This window comes from Drosophila pseudoobscura, chromosome 2, assembly GCF_009870125.1.
Source record: "Drosophila pseudoobscura strain MV-25-SWS-2005 chromosome 2, UCI_Dpse_MV25, whole genome shotgun sequence".
Lineage (NCBI taxonomy): Eukaryota > Metazoa > Arthropoda > Insecta > Diptera > Drosophilidae > Drosophila > Drosophila pseudoobscura.
The window spans coordinates 2,261,606-2,281,593 of record NC_046679.1 but is presented as its reverse complement, the minus strand read 5'-3'; the positions used below and the strand labels follow the sequence as shown (position 1 = coordinate 2,281,593).

At 46.2% G+C, this 19,988-nt stretch overlaps 4 protein-coding genes across 11 annotated transcripts in view; 2 read left to right on the top strand and 2 right to left on the bottom strand.

Annotated features, from left to right (window-relative positions):
* Ptp99A (Protein tyrosine phosphatase 99A) overlaps positions 1–12,956 on the top strand; it is a 114,643-nt gene extending 101,687 nt beyond the window's left edge. For 2 of the 7 annotated variants that reach the window (XM_033377021.1, XM_033377024.1), the window contains 10 exons: positions 1,314–1,594; positions 3,042–3,158; positions 4,314–4,453; positions 9,495–9,784; positions 9,859–10,199; positions 10,263–10,429; positions 10,503–11,058; positions 11,118–11,386; positions 11,454–11,728; positions 11,993–12,956. In XM_033377021.1, coding sequence (XP_033232912.1) covers positions 1,314–1,594; positions 3,042–3,158; positions 4,314–4,453; positions 9,495–9,784; positions 9,859–10,199; positions 10,263–10,429; positions 10,503–11,058; positions 11,118–11,386; positions 11,454–11,728; positions 11,993–12,549 — 2,993 coding nt within the window. In that variant the 3' untranslated portion in view covers positions 12,550–12,956. Of the gene's footprint in view, positions 1–1,313; positions 1,595–3,041; positions 3,159–4,313; positions 4,454–6,924; positions 7,438–9,494; positions 9,785–9,858; positions 10,200–10,262; positions 10,430–10,502; positions 11,059–11,117; positions 11,387–11,453 lie in introns of those variants that run through there. The other 5 variants (XM_033377020.1, XM_033377022.1, XM_033377023.1 and 2 more) reach the window with 4 other exon arrangements.
* A 283-nt stretch (positions 12,957–13,239) lies between these two features.
* Positions 13,240–17,727, bottom strand: LOC4800476 (uncharacterized protein C2orf42 homolog). 2 transcript variants are annotated; one of them, XM_033377018.1, is made up of 5 exons: positions 16,792–17,727; positions 16,104–16,733; positions 15,882–16,043; positions 15,563–15,818; positions 13,240–14,625 (listed from the first exon to the last, which is right to left on the bottom strand). In XM_033377018.1, the coding sequence occupies exons 1-4, from the start codon at positions 17,686–17,688 to the stop codon at positions 15,564–15,566; spliced, it is 1,944 nt and encodes a 647-aa protein (XP_033232909.1). In that variant the 5' UTR covers positions 17,689–17,727; the 3' UTR covers positions 13,240–14,625; position 15,563. The 2 variants fall into 2 exon arrangements, with proteins under 2 accessions (XP_033232909.1, XP_001357744.3); XM_001357707.4 differs by having other exon boundaries at positions 13,240–15,818; positions 16,792–17,726.
* A 29-nt stretch (positions 17,728–17,756) lies between these two features.
* Positions 17,757–18,882, top strand: LOC6896774 (DTW domain-containing protein 1). Its single transcript, XM_002136944.3, has one exon. It carries the CDS (start codon positions 17,852–17,854, stop codon positions 18,821–18,823), a length of 972 nt encoding a protein of 323 aa, XP_002136980.2. The 5' UTR covers positions 17,757–17,851; the 3' UTR covers positions 18,824–18,882.
* Spase12 (Signal peptidase complex subunit Spase12) lies at positions 18,824–19,428 on the bottom strand. The gene is made up of 3 exons (XM_001357708.3): positions 19,272–19,428; positions 19,066–19,212; positions 18,824–19,008 (listed from the first exon to the last, which is right to left on the bottom strand). The coding sequence occupies exons 1-3, from the start codon at positions 19,293–19,295 to the stop codon at positions 18,886–18,888; spliced, it is 294 nt and encodes a 97-aa protein (XP_001357745.1). The 5' UTR covers positions 19,296–19,428; the 3' UTR covers positions 18,824–18,885.
* Between the last annotated feature and the right edge of the window lie 560 nt (positions 19,429–19,988).

Genomic DNA, 19,988 nt, shown 5'->3' with positions numbered 1-19,988 from the left:
GCCGCCCAAAAAGGGGGGCGGGGGTGGGGGTGGGCGGCCATCAAACTGTCGAGCAGTCAAGCAGTCAATGGCGGAACGCGAGGCACTTGAAAAGTTGGAACGCCCACGGGGCGGAACAACAGCCTACACCTCCTCGAAGCTCCCCGCCGTGGAATACCAATAGGGGGTGGGGGGTGGGGGTGTAGGCCGGAGCTATTATTACCTCTAATTGAAGCCCGAGTCAAATTGTTTGCCCGCCGCTTTGTAATTAAATAGTTTCAAGTGCCTGCTGCCACTCGCTTGCCACTTTTTGTTTGTTAACAACTTTTGACGCTTATAATTGTGCACCCGCACCCGCACCGTTCCCCATGCCCCATGCCCCATGCCCCAGGGCTGGAAATGAGCATCCCTAAGATACAGCACAAGCATTTTTGGTGGCATAGTTGTAGCTGAGGCTGAGGCACCGCGGCATTAGCAGCTACTTAGGGGAGCGTGGGATCGGGACCCTGGGAGCGCTGCAATTAACTTGCAACAAAGTTATGCCCCGCATCAGAATGGAGCCCCAACCCCAACCCCCATTGTTTAATTTAATTATACGCGAGTCAGGTGCTGCCTGCTGCCTGCCGCCGCACCTGCTGCAACACTTGCCACAAAGTTTCGCTCGCACTCACATGCCCCAAACATTTCAAAGACTCTTCTTTTTTTCCCTTTGGGGGGGCATGTTTGTGGCATGCAGGTTGCAGGTTGCATGTTGCCGACTGCCAGCTGCCGGCTGCCTGGCAACGTTTAATTATTCCCAAATTTAATCCAAGTAGATGTCAGCAGTTCTTGCTGTTAATTAAATCCAATTTAAGCTGACAGCTCAGCGCCAGATCAGCGCCCCAGGCTTTTCCGTTTTCATTCGCTCTTTTATTCCGCCACTGCACTGCACTGCACTGCACTTTCACGGAAAAATCGGTCCATTGTCCGGAGAGCCTTTCCTTTTTGTTTAATAAAATTTAATTATAAAACCGGACCGGCAATGGAGCCGTCGAGCCGTAGAGCCGTCAGCCGTCGGGTTGTGTTGTGCTCCCTGCACCCTGACATGCGGTGACGTGTCTCATAATGAGCCCTGAAGGATACACACACATACGAGTGTACCCTGCATGGAGCTGACGTTCTGTTTTCGAAGCAATAAAACCCTCAGCTGCCACTTCAGGACGAAACCGAGTGTAAATGAGACAAACAGAAGCCATCAAACGAATAAATAAATCAGGAATCGGAGCTCCAAACGAATTAAGAGATGGTTTTGTTCCACGTCTAAATGAAAGTATGTATGTTTTTGTGCCTTGCAGGACCCTATACCGACTACCGGGTGATTGTGAAGGCGTTTACCACCAAGAACGAGGGCGAACCCTCCGATCAGATTGCCCAGCGCACGGACGTGGGGGGACCCAGTGCGCCGGCGATTGTGAATCTCACCTGCCACTCGCAGGAGTCCATAACGATACGCTGGCGAAGACCCTACGAGTTCTACAACACGATCGACTTCTACGTGATAAAGACGCGTCTGGCGGGCCAGGACTCGCATCGGGATATTCGGATCAATGCCTCGGCCAAGGAACTGGAAACGGCGGTAAGTACAGATGAGCAGATGAATGAATGATGGCAGTCTGGAGCTCATAAATCATATGCCAGGATGGCCAGAGGCCAGCTTTGGTGTCACTGTTAGTGGCCCTCGGGGGGGTGTTGCCACTTTTGTTGGCCCTTTTCGGGGGTGCCTTGTGATGTGTCAATCGTGCTGGCTTATCGCGGCCATTTGGCTGGGAACAAGCTCACAAAAAAACCCAAAAACCAACGAGAACTTCCATGATAAACTGCCTAATACACACAGATATGCGATAAAAGCGTCGAAAATAAAATGCTGGCAATAATAATTGCATTTTTATGCAACAAACAGCATACAGAGAAGCTAACGCCGCATACGAGTGGGGGCGGGGGGGGGACGGAGATAACTGTAAATATTTCACAACAATTTCTATCCCAGAAAAATGCACGCGGCTCGAAAAGTGTAGCATACTTTTGTGCGGCCAGCAAAAAACCCCACGATCTACCCCTCAGCCACACACACACACACACGCGGCTGTGTGTGTGCACACACATGCACAGGGCTTACCCACCTGCGAAAATAAATTAAATTTATGTTGTTTTTCCGGCACAAAACAAAACAAATACAAAAAAACGCCCCCCCCCCCCCCCCTTTGTGCCATGTCTTTCCATTTTATTTAGCGCCGTGGAAAAAAAAGGGGAAAAAAATGTAAAAGTTTGTCGTGGGGAATGTGGCAGAGCAAACAAATTTCGCAACAATAAAATTTTATCATACACAGCCGCCTCTTCTTTCCCTCTCTGTCCCTTCCCCATCTAAAACTGCAAAGTCCCCACCCCTTCCCTCCCTATCTGGCTCTATCTGTTCCTCGTATGCATTTTTTTCTGGTCAGTTTCAAATATTTTTGTAATTGAAATATTTTGTAGCGGCAAACAAGCTTTTTGTTGAACAACTAAACAACAGGAATTCTATTCTATATTTTTATTTTTATTTCCATTTTCATTCATTCTTTTTGTGTGTTACTTACACATACATGCATACCATATGAATGTGCCCGAAAATTGTAAAGTTTTCATATGTATAAATAATATGTGAAGATGATTCATTTCCATTTTATGCTGCCTGAAAGGCAACGAGTCCCGAATGAGTCAAGTACTTGGGCACAAAACGCTTGGCTTCTGGGCAATGGAAAAGGCAATTGAAGATGCAACAATTTCATCGATTTTCGTAGAAAACCGAAAATAAAATAAAACCAATCGAATCTGGGCTCTGACCAAAAGAAAACTGGTTCTAATAATGGCTAGGAAATAAAATCATTTACATTTATTGCTGGAATATTAATTCCCATTCCAGAGATTTTTGTAAGCAAAACTTCACTTCAGATAAAAGGGATTTCTTTTTAATATTTATTATAATAAAATGTTCCCTAAAATAACTCCATGTCTAACTCCATTTCTCTGCTGTTTCTCCCCCACAGATGATTCTGCAAAATCTAACAACCAATTCGTACTACGAGGTCAAAGTGGCAGCGGCAACATTCAGTGTCATAAATCCAAAGAAAATCGTCTTGGGCAAATTCTCAGAGTCAAGGATTGTAAGTAGCGCATAAAGATATCAAATGCCACACCCACCCACACCTGCCACAAGCCGTGTGTGCAACCCACACCTGCCACATGGCTGTGAAAAAGTTGGGATTTCCCTTTGAAATTGGCCAAAAGTGCAACACGGAGATAGCGGCACAGCCGTGGCATGCCATAAAGTTGGCAACGTGGCAACGCGTCGGCGGTGTCAGTTTCCATATCAGATTACATGTCCAAAAAACTATGCAGGCTTGGGTTTTCCTTGGATGTGCTCTGCCTGTCTGGGGGAAAATATGGCAATATATATGCATAAATAACTGACAAAGTTCTGCCAGGAGGGGAGTACCTACAATATTATCCCGCCTATGCATTATTGAGACATGTTCGGTGGCCCCGGCCCCCGGGGCGTATGCGTAATGAGTGGCTTGTGCTCATTTAATGACGCACAGCACAATGGCCACGCCCACTCATTTGCGGCCTAGCTGCGTTCCGTTTATGAAGGCAACTCTTTCAGCCTGTCATAACAACATCCTTAATGACATTTCAGCCGGAACAAACAAAGGAGAGGAGAGAGCGGCAAGCCCCACAAACTTTGTTGCATGCATAAAATATAATCCGAAGTTGTGGCAAAAATATAGCAATTTAGGTGACCTCAACCCGTGGCTGGTGCCCTCGTAGGATACACCTAGCAAAAAATGGGACAGGATCCCACTCTAGCGGTTTTAATCTTTCGATATGTATGTATCTGGATTTCTCTCAGTGTACTTTCATGGCAGAGTAACAGTAAACCGCAGCGACACGCCCTCATAAGTATGCAGCAATATTTTTTGTGGCCCCCTCCGCCCCTCATTCATCATTCATTGTTCATTGTTGTTGCTGTTGCTGTTGTTGCCTGAATTTCAAGTGGCCCTGCACCTTTTGGCCGCATTTACATGGTCCGCTTCCGCTTTCCGTACCACAGCACAACACGTTGCCGCTCATTTAAATCCTTTTTCTTCGCCGAAAAAACAACGACAGGGCGGAAAAAAACCAAGGCAAATGAAAACAAACTGAAAAGGGAAGGGGAAGGGGAAAGGGAAAGGACAATAAAAATAAGGATGCACACACACGCCGTTCAATTTTACATTATCTCTTATATATGTATCTCTTCTCCTTCCTCTCTGTACCAGATCCAACTGCAGCCGAACTGCGAGAAGCTCCAGCCACTGCTCCGGCAATCGCATAACGATTACAACCTGGCCGTCCTCGTGGGCATCATCTTCAGCTGCTTCGGCATCATACTGATCATCATGGCCTTCTTCCTCTGGAGGTAAGTGGCGCTCTATGCTCGATATGGTGGGCGGGGGGGGGCGGGGGGAATGCAAACAAATAAAAAATTCAGAGGCAGAGCAGAGCAGAGCCGAGAGGAAGCCAGAGGAAAAATGGAAACCCCGAGCAAAAGTCAGGCGGAAAAAAATGTAGCAAAAACCAGAGAAAAAGGGTTTACATTTTTCTTCTTATTTTTTTTTATTTTTTGTGTGTGAGGGCGAGAAAAATTCTTGCAAAGCTAGATGCGCGGCTCTCAGAGAAATAATTTACATATTCAGTGCACTAATCAACGTTTAGTGGCAGCCACTGGTGGCATGAATGGGGGACCCGACCGGGCGAGGTATTTCTGGCGGAAGCCCACTTGGCAGGGGATTTATATTTCAATAACTGCTCCACAGTGTGGAAGGTTAACTAAGTTGCTCGAAGGGCTCCTGCTAGGTCCTAGCCGCACACGGAATCCCGGCAACTTTTCCATTAAGTGCAGCTTGTGTAGGAATTTGTTATTGCAACAATTTGCTGCTGGCAACGATAAGCATCTTGCATGGATACCCTTACGCATACACGGGCTGCCATCCAGGTTGAAATTCGCACTGAAGTTTCTCTGGAATGTGCGTGCTGGCATGGATGGTTCTCACAGTTACGACCCGTAGAGTCTCTAATTTCTGTCTAGACTCTTTGCAAACAGCCCGTAATTACAGGTGTAAATCATATGAAAAATTAGGTATTTTTTCAAAAAGTGCGCCTTCAGGCGGAGAGTATTATGACTTCAGGATACTAAATCTTTCATTCTTCCCCCTTTTTTCCCCATCTGCATTCCGATACCGAAATAGCAGCAGAAACAACAGCAACAACAACAACAACGACCGCAGCAGAGGAAAGGGAAAACTTTTCCCTCTGCCGCTGTGGCCCGTCGTATGGGGACTCGTGTGTGTGTGTGTTGTTAGTTTTTCATATTTGATGCAGTTTTGGGAACATTGTTTTTGTGTCGACGGCTTTATTTGCCCAGCCAGCCCCTTGTGCCCCTTGTGCCCCTTGTGTCCCTAGCTCGTGTGTGCGTGTGTCTGGTTTTTCCTCTCGAACTTTTCCCTATGCCAAAAATAGAATAGCCGAGGCTGACAAGAAATTGTTTTCGGCATACTACTGGCAACTTTTGCCAAAAAGTTTCATTTCATGACAACGATGGAAAACATTCGATGTGGGTCTTGACAGTGAGGGGGCGGTGGCTCAGTGGGGCGGTGGGCGGTGGGCGGTGGGTGAAGTGTCCTCCCCATCTGGGATTCCTTATCAAGAGTATCAGTGACTGAACCAGATAAATACTTTGCGGAACTGACACAAAAGAAGCTTCCGAACGGCATCGAACAGTGTCGATGTGGCTTGCCATCCATTAAACAATTAACAAATATCGATTCTGTACATGGCAACAAGTATTGTTCAATGCGCTGTTTCTCAATTCCTTAATTAATGGGCGATGCGTTGTAAAACAACAATTAAGCAAGCCTTCCTGGAAACAACAAATCGATTCGTGGAGATTGCATTAAACGTGTTTAATATAATTAGTGACGATCATCAATGCAAGCACGAAGGTTAGACCAAAGTCATATGCAATGATAAGATACGGGTTTTTATCGTAAAGCTTTGGGAAGATTGAAAACTCCGCGTCCAGCGTGCAATTGTTGTTATCACAACAGCTGATCCGCTGCTCTCCAAACTGCCCGCTCTCTGAAAGCTCAAAACAGCGCGCTCTCGCTCACATGCGTTCGCGCTTGCTCTCTCGCCCGCTCTCTTTCGCACACACTCGTACATATGTAGGGCCAAAGATCAGGCAGCTGACGAAAAGCTTTGGCACCGCGCCGATCTCTTATCAGTGTTGCCAGATTTTGAGCGTCAAAATAAGCTAGATTTCACAAAAACACAAGCTAGAACAATTTGACTGATTACACGTTCAATGGCAAATAAAGCGATTTCTTCAAGAGGTTTGTTTTTACCAGCATCTTTATAAGTCAGCACTTCTGACCAAAGCTCTATAGTGTCATCTGTACTTTGCCAAGGGACTAAGTGAATTTTGCCATATTGGGCAAGAATTCCATCTATAATGCTATTGTTGAAGTGTTCCAATATGGAAATGAGATCATTAGGATTTTTATTATGTTCGAGTACATTTTCTGCTGCAAAAACTTGCAGTTTTTCCAATGTCTCAAAATTATCTGGTAGTCTGAAATGAAACAGCAGATTATTATTTATTTTTAATATCAAATCCTATTGAAGCTTACCTTTCTCTGAGTTGGATATAAGCTCCTTTATAAAATCCTTGCACCTCAATTTTACACAATTACACATAAAAGGCAAACATAAACAGAGTGAAGTTAAAAAAGGCTAGATTTAAGGCTATAAGCATTTTCATAATTTTTCAAGCTTTTCCGTTTTCAAATAAGCCAGATCTAGCCTTAAATAGGCTAAAATGGCAACACTGAATGTAGGGCCAGAGAAACACAGTAAACACAGCAAACACAGTAAAACCGATACGGAGAGAGAGAGATTGTGTGTTTTTTCCAGTGTTTGTGCCTGTGCTGCGTGTTTTTTTGTGGCGTCATAACAAAATCGCCTATTAGACAGAGAGGTGTCTGTGGTGTTGTGCGTCCCACCGTGCGGGTATTTTTTTGCGTAGTTGTCGCGTACGAGACTCGTAATTTTGCAAGTGCGCCGGCGACACACGGCCTGCATTGCGGAATATGACGTAATTTGTGTAAATCTGTAAGCACTGCAATGCAATTGTAGAGAAGAGACACACACCGCACCTCACCCCATCCCACCACCCCGGCCCCGGCCCCGGTCCCGGCCCAGCCCAAACCAGCACGTCATGTCAGGTGGCGCGGAAAAGCGCCGTGGAAGCGACGGGCGCGGCAACGCCAGCAGCCCAATGCTGGCTCCAACGACATCGTCGCAAAGGCTGTTGCGGCGTAAATCGCAATGTGGAAATTGGTTTACGTAAGTCCCTCGCGCTGCACCTCCCCCCAACACACACACACACACACGCCACACGACAGATCATCATCAAGTGGGTCATTTAGCGCAATTCTCACGTGTGTGCAAAAACCAGAAGAAAAAAACCCAGAAGCTGGAGATAGAGATAGCTACAGCAGAGATGGCGAGAAAGAGAGGCACGGCAGCTCGAGAGAAGTCAAAGTCAGATGCATATTAAATGAGTGGAAACCAAGCCAAAAAGGAAGTAGACGAAATAGAAATAAATACATTTCAGTGCGTAATACGAGTCGCAAGAATAACAAAAGTCGTGGATAAACAGAACAACAACAACAACAGCAGAAGTTGGATATCTATATCTTCGGTGGGTGAGCAGTGCCAACAGGGGAGAGAGGGGGGAAAGGGACAGGAGACAGAATTCGAACTTCGAATCAAGAACAACATATGTAAATAGATTCAAAAGAATTTCGTATTTTTTCGGACACAGCCAAATAAACAGCCAGACAACAAGCTGAATATCTGTTCTCCGTGCTCCGTGCTCCGAGCTCTGTGCTCCCTGCTCCGTGCTCTTGTGCTTTTGATAAGAATAATTGGAAGAATTATCAATGTTGTTGATTGTCATACTCCCATATTCCCAGCAAAAAGCTCAACTTTTGTTTACGCTCCAACTTCTTTTTGTAAACAATGGCATTAATGCTTTGGGAGCTATGGGGAATTCTGGGGAACTGCTTGTCGCGACAGATCTGTGTCAGCCCGGTTCTAAGGGGCAGACCGACCAAAAACTGAGCAACACACACACACACACATGTAGACATATTGTGTAGCTAAAAAGCGCTATCAGCACTTGGCATTAGAGCTAAAAAAATATAGAATGTAGCAGAGTCTTCGCTTTCTGATCGAGACAGCTTGGCAACCGATGCGTTAAGGGTAGTCCTCTAACTGCTGTTACCAGGAATCACTTACGTGTATATAATCTGTAGCACTTCCGATCAAGAGTATCCGTCTTCGGAGTATCGTATCAGCGTAGCCGAATCTCAGAAATTATTCCATGAAATGCAACGAACCGCAGCAAACAACACAAAAACACCAATGAAAAGTTTCTATGGCCTGGGCCACTCAATTCCCATTATGGCCGGCACTTTCACCCAAGTCTAGAATCCAGCTGCAGAATCCGCCAGCAACAACAACGACAACAACAGCAACAGCTGCAGGCAACTGCAAGCAGAAAAAGTTTCGGTAAACTTGGCAAGTTCTATGCAAGCTCTCCGCTCTCTCCCGCTCTCTCTCTCTCCATCACTTGCGCTCTCATTCTAGAGTGTACTAGTGAAAACTTGGAAGAAAAGTTTTGCGCTCCTTGTAATCGCTTAAGCCAATTACAAAACTTAACCTCAATTTGTATGTCCTGGGGATGGGGGGTGGATAGGGTGTGGGCTGTGGGCTGTGGAGTGTTGGGAATCAAATACTTAGTCTCGTATTGAAATTGAACAGGGAGCCATAGTAATGCTCACCTGGGCCACCTTTTTTGCCATTGTGTCACTCATTTAAAGCATCCTTGCGCAAATATTTGCACAAACTTCCACAATTTTGCCAGAGGATGGTGCGGAGACACCTAGCCATGAAATGAATATTTCTGTCAGGGAATTACTCCTTTCTGCCTGGCTGCAGCTGAATGCCATTAGTGTGCTGACCAGGCACCCATAACCAGCCCACTCTCCTCTTCCTCCTCCTCATCCTCATCCTCTCTGCTGCCTGCTTATCTATGCATTTTGATTTTGTTAAGAGCATGCCACGCCTTGCCACGCCACGCTGCCGTAACTGATTGCAGCTGTTTTTCATAATTTCCACAAGTTTCGCAAAGAAAGTGTCCCTCTTTTAAGTGGAATTTACAAAGTAGCTCCGCCATTTGTAAAGAAAAAGGATCTGGGGCGAGTCCTTTGGTGGCTGGTCAGTGTGAATTCTGCCCCAGTTGCTGCTGTTCCACTAAGATTCCCCTTCAAAGACGAAGGATGGTGACTGCCTGACAAACTTGATTAACACTTGAATCTCGTATTATCTATTTTCAGCAGAAAGTGCTTCCACGCTGCCTACTACTATCTGGACGATCCGCCACACCATCCCAACGCCCCACAGGTGGACTGGGAGGTGCCCGTCAAGATTGGCGACGAGATCCGTGCCGCAGTGCCCGTGAATGAGTTTGCCAAGCATGTGGCCTCGCTGCACGCAGATGGGGACATTGGCTTCAGCAGGGAGTACGAGGCCATTCAGAACGAGTGCATCAGCGACGACCTGCCCTGCGAGCACTCCCATCACCCGGAGAACAAGCGCAAGAACCGCTATCTGAACATCACAGCCTGTAAGTGGGAGCTCGATAAGCAGTGCATCAACAGCAGCAACATCTAAGTGTCCTTTTCCCTCGCTCCCACACAGACGATCACAGTCGCGTCCATCTGCATCCCACGCCGGGACAAAAGAAGAACCTGGACTACATCAATGCCAACTTCATTGATGGCTACCAAAAGGCGCACGCCTTCATCGGCACCCAGGGCCCGCTGCCCGACACCTTCGACTGCTTCTGGCGCATGATCTGGGAGCAGCGCGTGGCCATCATTGTGATGATTACGAATCTGGTGGAGCGCGGCCGACGCAAGTGCGACATGTACTGGCCCAAGGATGGGGTCGAGACCTACGGCGTCATTCAGGTGAAGCTCATCGAGGAGGAGGTCATGTCCACGTACACGGTTCGCACGCTGCAGATCAAGCATCTGAAGGTGAGTGCTCTCCTCGAACTCATGGCAGTTCCATGGAATTAATTGATGTATTTCCACCCTCAGTTGAAGAAGAAGAAGCAGTGCAACACGGAGAAGCTCGTCTACCAGTATCACTATACGAATTGGCCAGATCATGGCACCCCGGATCACCCCTTGCCCGTGCTGAATTTCGTGAAGAAATCCTCGGCTGCCAATCCCGCCGAGGCTGGTCCCATTGTCGTGCACTGCAGGTGTGTTGCCGCTCCATAGACTCCACGGCTATACCGGCGCCAGTCTAAACTTCTTTTTCTTGCCTTCTTTTAGCGCTGGCGTTGGTCGCACTGGCACCTACATCGTTCTGGACGCCATGCTCAAGCAGATCCAACAGAAATCGATTGTGAATGTGTTTGGTTTTCTGCGTCACATCCGGGCCCAGCGGAACTTCCTCGTCCAGACCGAGGAGCAATACATATTCCTGCACGACGCCCTCGTGGAGGCCATAGCATCCGGCGAGACAAATTTGGCGAGCGACCAGGTCGAGGAGCTGCGGAACTGCACTCCATATTTGGAGCAGCAGTACAAGAACATCATCCAGTTCCAGCCAAAGGACATACACATTGCGTCGGCCATGAAGCAGGTCAACTCGATCAAGAATCGCGGTGCCATCTTCCCCATCGAGGGCAGCCGGGTGCATCTCACCCCCAAGCCGGGCGAGGACGGCAGCGACTATATCAACGCTTCGTGGCTGCACGGCTTCCGGCGGCTGCGGGACTTCATTGTCACCCAACACCCCATGGCCCACACGATAAAGGATTTCTGGCAAATGGTCTGGGACCACAATGCGCAGACCGTCGTGCTGCTCTCCTCCCTCGATGATATAGTAAGTCAATCGAATGAACCATCATTTCTGAGCATTTTAAAACCTCTTGCTCTCCACAGAACTTTGCCCAGTTCTGGCCAGACGAGGCCACGCCCATCGAGAGCGATCACTATCGCGTGAAATATCTGAACAAGACCAACAAGAGCGACTACGTGACTCGGGACTTTGTCATTCAGTCCATACAGGATGACTACGAGCTGACGGTCAAGATGCTGCACTGTCCCAGCTGGCCGGAGATGTCCAATCCGAACAGCATTTACGACTTCATTGTAGACGTCCATGAGCGCTGCAATGACTATCGCAATGGACCAATTGTTATAGTGGACAGGTAAAAACAGTGCCCTGCCCCCCTTTTCCGATATCAGTTTCTGTAATATTGTTATTTCCAATTGTAGGTACGGTGGGGCGCAGGCGTGCACCTTCTGTGCCATCTCATCGCTGGCCATTGAGATGGAATACTGCAGCACGGCGAATGTCTATCAGTATGCCAAGCTGTATCACAATAAGCGGCCCGGGGTGTGGACATCCAGCGAGGACATTCGCGTCATCTACAATATACTTTCATTTTTGCCTGGCAATTTGAATCTGCTGAAGCGCACGGCGCTACGCACTGAATTCGAGGATGTGACAACGGCCACGCCGGATCTCTATAGCAAAATATGCAGCAATGGTAATGTTCCCCAGCATATCATACTCCAGCAGCAGCAGCTGCTGCAGCAACAGCAATACCAACAACATCAGCAGCAACAACAGTTGCAGCTACAGCTGCAACAACAGCAGCCCCTAGCACTCGCACAAGCACAGCCACAGCCACAACCACAAACACAAATACAGACCACTCGTAGTCATAGTGAACTAAATGAGACAGCATCCAATACACCCTCCAATACTAATCCCAGCCTCTTGCCCATCTCATCATTGTTACCGCCCACAGTTGTTCCAACATCCAATACCTCCACACCAACACCACAACCAGCACCACCAATATCTCCATCTCCGTCACCACCAACAGTCCAACTCAAACTCCAGTCACCACCATCACCATCCCAGCGAGATATGCCCAGTCCGAGTGGCACTGCAACAACCGGCACTGCAACACCAACACCAACATCAACATCAACACCAACACCAAACATCATCCCCACTGCATCCCCAACAAATCTAACCCATACTAATGCCAATTTCCATACTGTTACTAATAATGCTGCTCATCTGGTGAACAATGAACTGACGCCGATGCTCGATGATCTGAACTTTGAACAACATCAACAACAACAAATGCTGGCACTGATGCAACAACAAACGCAACTGCAACAACAATACAACATGCATCATCATAATCACAACGCCAATGCGGTGGCTGGTGAACTGCTGACTCCAACAACAACGCCTGACTCAACAACAACAACAACAACAAACGCAACTACGATGAACAACAATGTCACAACTGCAGCAGCGACAGATGCTCAAAACTTAGATATTGTAGGCTAAACTAAAGATAAAATTTACAACAGCAGATGGCGATTAGGAGATTAAATCATTTTATAAATGTTTAAAAATATATATATTTAAAATTAACAAAAACTATACAATTACGTATGTATGTATGTATACATAGGAATGTATTTATTAACATTTAAGTCGTCGAAAGCAAAGCGTCTAGCGCATTGTCCATAAATTATTCATTCGCATATTAAGCTCATGTTTTATTATCCTAATTTATTCGTATTTTAGTTGTTTAACTTTCCAAATGTATACTCTACGAACTATTTAAATTATTTCCCCCCTCTCTTTATATGTTGTGTACACTAGATTTACAGGAAGATTTTACGATAAATATTTTATATATACATTTAGTCACAAGAAAAACAAAAACCCACAAAAAGTCAACAACAAAAGTAAAGGAAAATAGTTTCAATCAAAGCGATCAAAATAAAGCAACTGCAATTACAATTGCAATGCGAACAAATTGAAATGAAAGCGTAGAGAAATGCACAAAGTGAACGAGTAGAACTACTATAGTAAAGCCAATAATTGTCTCATCATTTACGAGTTTATACACTACATACATTAATGCATAGATACAGGTACATACGAGTATATATATTATTATATATATATAATAATTAATTAATTATAATAGTGATTCGTTAATGCAGGTTAATGCTGCACACACTTGTGCCATGATCTTTTAAGCTCCCATTAAAGCTCCTATTAAAGTAATACTTATTTGTTAATGTCCGCGTTGATGAAGCACTTTTTGCATTTCAAATTGATTCAGTGTCCGTCCTAGTATCTGTTAGCGAACAAATTTTGCTGTTTTCTCTCTTTACGACATTTTTTCTAACCTGTTTTTCCACACCCAAACAAAAAGAAAACGAAAACTCAAGCAAAACCTTAGCTAAAAATTAATTGCGAATTTAGTAGGCAAGAAAACGAATTATTGGCAAGTATACAGATTAACCAATCGCACCTCTGCACGGAGCACATCAGCCACACATCACTGTAAATCCCAAGAGCAACAAAATGCAGATGCAAATCAATTCTCACTCCCTACGGAAGGCACCAAGCACAAGAGCATCACGTTAAGATAAATAATAAAGTGTAAATAGAACTTAGGCAAAGAACTGCTGGAAGAAATCAACTAATTGTAAGCCTCCTTAAGCTATAAATACTGTAAAAACAAAAGCAAACCGAGATAAACTAAATGTAAAACTAAAAATAAACGCAAGCAAAGTATTATTAAAATATACGATCTATGTGAACAAACCGAAAGCCACAATTGAATGACGAAATTCACACGGAAATATTGTTTCATTCTTCATTTAGTGCACAGGGAGTTACCCTATTGATAGGCCCGAAGCAAGTGTTGGCTCACAGCGTAACGTAATATTAATCTGTACAGTTCTTAAAAGTTAGCCCCGGATACGGATAAATGTAGTCTTATCTTTAATGTCTGCACTCTGAATTGCCATAAATATGCTGTGTGGCGCATCCGAAAACTATCTGATCCGATCCAGTGAATGGAAAAGTTCTGTAGACACATACGCAGCCCCCACACAGCAAGTAGAGAGCAACAAAAACTAGGATATATTTTTACATTTTAGTGTAAAATATTGATCACAAAAAGGAAGAGAAAGGATGAAAATGTTTTAAAGACTGGTTTTTTGTACACTTTAACTTGAATAAGCATGTATACTGATTATGTAAACGAATGAATGTATTTCAGTTCTCCCCTAGAATTACCCACGTGTCCTCCGTGCCCGATCGAATGGTAGTTAGACTACCTGAGGAGTGTGGGCTTTGATTGAGGCCAGCGGGGGAACACCTTCAACGTTTCTACTTTCAATCTGGATCTTACCGAACCGAGATCAGTGCTGCCCCAATCATTTGTCACCCTGACACCGTATAGATCGCTCTACATATTAACCAAATAATGACCAATTTTTGTGAGATTCTGTTTCTTAGGCACTAGACCGACATAGTTAAGATACACGATACACGGTTTACGTTAGAACGGCTTGTAAATTCTCATACTGACAACGGCAATGGTAACAAATGCTTCATCTGTAATATAACAACAAGAATCATAATATTTCGATACGATACCAAAACTGGAGGAACTACGCATTTTAACTGTTAAACACACGAATAGTAGTACGTACAATGAAACTATAGATGGATATTTATATATGTATGTATGGTATATGGTATATGGTATATGGTGGTATATGTACATATTGATGTATTGCATGCGTTATGTACATGACAGCCAAAGAAAAAGCTTCGTCTACAGCATTGTGAAGGAGCAAAAGAAAAACCCCAAAAAAAAAAAACTTAACGAAATTGCACACACTTTTCGAGCAAATGGAAACCTTTCCGCGACTAAACTACCTTCACAAAAGACAAAACTAAAGAAATTAAAAATGAAAAACCACAACAGAATATCTAATTGACGGTGTTATGCAATTTATAAATGTGATGAATGTCAAAGTTAAGCGTAAATAAATTAAATACAAAAACCACAAAATAAACAACAAAAAAATACAACAAAACTTATACAAAAATCCAAAAGATTCGTAAGAAAGAGCTGAATGTAGCGAGAACTTAAGTAAGCATGCCCACGATTTTAGAGCTAAGCATATAGATGATGAATACTACCCCTTATCCAAAGGCAGACCGTAGATTTTAAGGAATGCCCATGCCCATGCCCATGCCCCCCACAGTAAGAGCCATAGAAGAAGGGACCTTTCCCAAAGCTTGTAGTGGCGCATCAAGAAGGATAAACGGAAATCGTATCGAGACATTGTCGGTTTATACATATGTATGTCTTGCGATATACAAAACTAATGATATATATGTATGAATATATGTATGTACACTTAAGCTAATCGTAAGCCAATGAAAAAGTTGAAATTGATGCAGAGGAAGATTATAAAACTAATGATAAAAGATACAGATAATGATAAAGCGTAAAAATAAAGAACATCAGATTGCAACTAACATTAGCTGGGCGAACGTGTTTCCACCGTGAAGTCCACAGTCATAAGACCGAAGTGGCTTCGGGGCAGCACATCCGGGGTCCAGGACAACCGAATACCGGTTTCCAACAGAATCTTGGCCATCCACAGATTCAGTCTGGTATAAATTTGACGCTTTTTGGACTGTGCCTGGGCCTGTTGCTCGCTGGGAGGCCGCACATATGCCAAGAAGTGACCATCGGCATGACGCTCAAAGGAGCGCGACAGCTGCAGTTGAATCTATGGAAGGCAAATAGCTACATCAGAGCACTGCAGATGGCATTGTATTTGGTCTTTACGCACATTGGAGGTGCTAAAGATGCGCTTAACCGTTTGGCTAGCCGTGAAGTTCCAAACGTATTCGGTCAGGCCCTTGAATTTTCCCGACTCAATCAGAGAGACCTCGTGGAGGGGACGCCTCTTTATGCCAGCACTGAAGCTTTTGCAAAAGTGCGAAAAAGTCTCCTAGAAAAAGGCAAAAGAGAGCAGCATCAGAATAAGATTGATTCGAGAAGTCCAGATTACCTTGTGCACATGAAAGCTCTGGTGGACGGAGCGGGTCGAGAGCCCTGGCTCGGGTGTGCATTCTGGCTCGAGGCAATCATTGAGTAGCTCTATCACATGGTCCAGCCAAGCGGAGTAGGCCAGTGTAGGCTGCACATCCGCATCCACACATAGACTGTTGTTGGCCGGTGATGACGGCCTGTTCACAATCAAATCGCGCTTGGCCGGAAGAGGAGGCTGCTTGCGGGTTTTCACCTCGCCGACGATTTCCGTTGCCTTGACGGGGCTCTTCTTGACCACCGCTATCGTGGACAGCTCAATCGGTGGCAGTTGTTCGGTGACCACGGCTGGCGTGTCCGAATAAATGGGCGGGGCGGTGAGTATGTTGTAGGGCTCACTGATCATGGGCAGCTCGATGTCCAGATCGATCTGATCCGTGGGCTGGTACTGATCCATCAGCTCGATATTGCAGTCCGTCAGCTCGATATGCTGCTCCTCGGGCTCGGCGAGCACATCGCAGTTGGACAGGAGCTGCGAATCGTTGGCATAGTGGATCAGGGCACTGCTACTGTTGCTGGTGCTGTGGCTGGTCGGGGCCGCCTGCATGCTGTCCAAGTTGAAGGCGCCATCGGACAGGTCTGGCAATGGCAGCTAAACAGAAGGAACATTCATTCGGGATTCATTATGGTCTGGCTACGGCTGTACTCACATCAAGATGATCGCCAAAGACAAGTATATCCACCTGCGGGTCGAACTCATCGACCATGCTCAGGCCGAGACGTAAATCCTCCTGTGTGCCCTCGCCCAACGGCGTCTCCAGCCTGGATGGCATCCAAAATGTCTTTAGGCTGCTGGTGAAGTTGCCATAGACCCGTTTGCCCTGTGGTGAGCTGAGTATGCCGGCCAGAACCAGCAGCAAGTGGTCGCAGATCTCGTCCTGCATGACCAGCGAGTTGTCTGGCTCCACAATTATCTTCAGCTTGCGGCAGGCACAGGCATAGGTGCCCTTCTTAGGGGACACGCCATTGGCCAGGGCCGTCACATGGAGCCTGGCAGTCGGAAACAAATCCGAGCGCTCGCACTTTACCGCGAAGGTTGTGGCATTCAGACGCTGCACTGCCGGCAGCTGTTCCTGGTCCTCGGCCCACTTGTACTGCTGCCAGAGCTGTTGCTTCTGCTCCTGCCCGATGTTAAGATTCCAAAGCACCTCCCGCGACACCTTGTACACCTGAGCCCTGGGCATAGCCGATCCGAGCTCCCGGCAGGCCTTCACATGCTGGCAATCGATGTCGCCGGCGCTCCTGCAGGCCTCCACATGGCAGATGGCCTTGCTGGACACCACAGCCGCATTCGGCTGTAGGGACAGAGTCACGTCCTGGATGACCACGAAATTCCTGGGCGTCTCTCGCACCTTGGCCACAGCAGACTGTTCCCGCAACGAACAGACCGTTGACCCGGCGCGGAGGGAGATCAGAGAAACCGCATCGAGCACATTCTTGTTCTGCGGACAGGCGGCGTTGCTGCACAGCTGGGCGCGATTGCCATTGATGGCTCCACAGCTGGTGCACTGGCGGACCCCGCGCAAGGTGCGATGGCTTATTTTCATATCTTCACGTCTTTTTTTAATAAATTAAAAACATTAAGGGTGCTCCCCTCGCATATGTTTTTCGCGTGAACTGCATCCCTGGTCAAAAACAGCTGGTTGCTATTAATAATATTAGCTATTGTGTATTCAATTTTAATTTTGTGAGAATCGGGAATCCCCGACCATGTCACACCCCGTGGAGGCCCAGACTCGGCCCCGGAAGTATCCTTTTGTCCACATGCGTATTGCGGACCACAGTGTGCTGGACTCCATCGAGGGACGCCACGTTTGCCGGCTCTGCAATCGCTCGCGGAAGTTTTTCTGCTATAGCTGTCACATTCCGGTGGAGGAGCTGGAGAAGCTGTTGCCGCGTTTGGGGCTGCCGCTGCAGATTGACATCATCAAGCACAAGAAGGAGATCGATGGAAAGAGCACGGCCGTACATGCTGCCGTGCTGGCGCCGGAGCACGTGCGGATTCACACTTATCCCGATATTCCCGACTACCGCCTGGACAAGGACGTGGTGCTCATCTTCCCCAGCGCCAAGAGTCTCACAGTGCCACAGCTATTCGAGCGAAACGTCCAGCTGAAGATCGACGATAACTATGGCCTGCCCAAAGGACATCACATGGGCACAATGCTACGCCGTCGAGTGGATGAGATTGAGGTTTTGGAGGACCAACCAGAGACCACGTCTAAGCGCAGCTATACTTATGGGAACCTACCCGTCCGCCGAGCAGTCTTTATTGACAGCACCTGGAACCAGAGCCGCGGCATATACGCGGACGAGCGTGTCCGAGGCCTGCGCACGGTGGTTCTCCAGAATCGCCTGTCGCAGTTCTGGCGCCATCAGCGTGGCAGCCCGCGATGGTACCTGGCCACCATCGAGGCGATCCATCAGTTTGTACTCGAAGTCCACGTCAATGCCTGGGGTCTCAATTCCGCCTACCGAGGGCTAGACAACCTGGAGATAACAGAGGGCTTTCATCAGCTGGCGGCGCCTCTGACACGAGAGGCCCCCTCAGAGGATGTGGAGCGGGAATCGCCCTACAACGGACAGTACGACAATCTCTTGTATTTCTTTGCCAACATGTATGATCTCATACACAAGTACTATGACCACAACGATCTGATATCGTATCGACGTCCGATTTAGTATGAGAAGAGAGTTTATTGTATGAGATAAATACACGTTAATGTTATGTTAGTTTGGAATTCTCATTTCTTTTTCTTCTTGCCCTCGTCGCTGGAGTCGCCATTCTGTGGCTTGGGGTCTGTGATGACCGGCTTCTGCCATTTCACCGGATTTTTGCGATAGAAGGGCCATGGAGGAATGGTGATCTGAAAGGGTTTGATTAGCGCACCTAATACTATAGATATTGTAGGCCAACGGCTTACCAGTGAGGACAGCAGGAAGCCCACGCCGAGCACATAGACCGTCTGAGAGAACTGCTGCACAATCGCTCCGTAGATCAGGCCTACGACGCCGAAGAATGTGATGATGAGACGAGACCACCGCTCAGCCTTCCCTTGGCCCACAAAGTCCTGCACAGGGCGGAGATAGTTAAGTAAAAGTGTACAAATTCTCTGCCTTGTGAACCCACCATATGTGTTGGTATATCCAGCATTGTCGTATTAGATTTTATCCTCAAATTCTAAATTTTTCACGTAAACAAATTCGGAACGGCACGTCAGCATTAGAGGTGGAGAGCAGTGTGACCGTCAGAAATATACCAAAATATTTTTAAAATATACCGTAAATATACTGACCAATTCAAGTTCTGTTTTACATATTCCTCGTTTCTGATATTCCGTCGAATATTACTAGATATATAGCACATTTAGCCATGCCCAGACAATTTTATACGATTGATGAATCAATTCTATACTTGATTGGCAAGTTTTAAGTCCTTGCTTTTATTGTATTTTAACTAAAACAGGGTTTAAACAAAATAGTTGAACTAAAAAAACAGTCGCAATGTTGCTGGTATTTGAAGACATGATGCGTGTATAGGCCTTTTTATACCCTATTTCGTTAAATTAATATGAAGATATGTACATATGAAGATAAAACGTAATTAAGAAAGACCTTTTCTCAAATTGATATGTTTTAGACATATTCACGAATATGATTGGTATCTTGCATGTATATATCTCGATCCTGAAACCTTGGTCACTTAGACTTCAAATAGATCTCGTTGAATGGGGGAATGAATAATGCTGACATTATTTCCCGTGGGCGTAAACCAACAAATCCGCCGTTGAGGCGCTGCGTCTGCAAATATAAAAGAATATTCTACGTCTTTGAGATCTTCCATTTT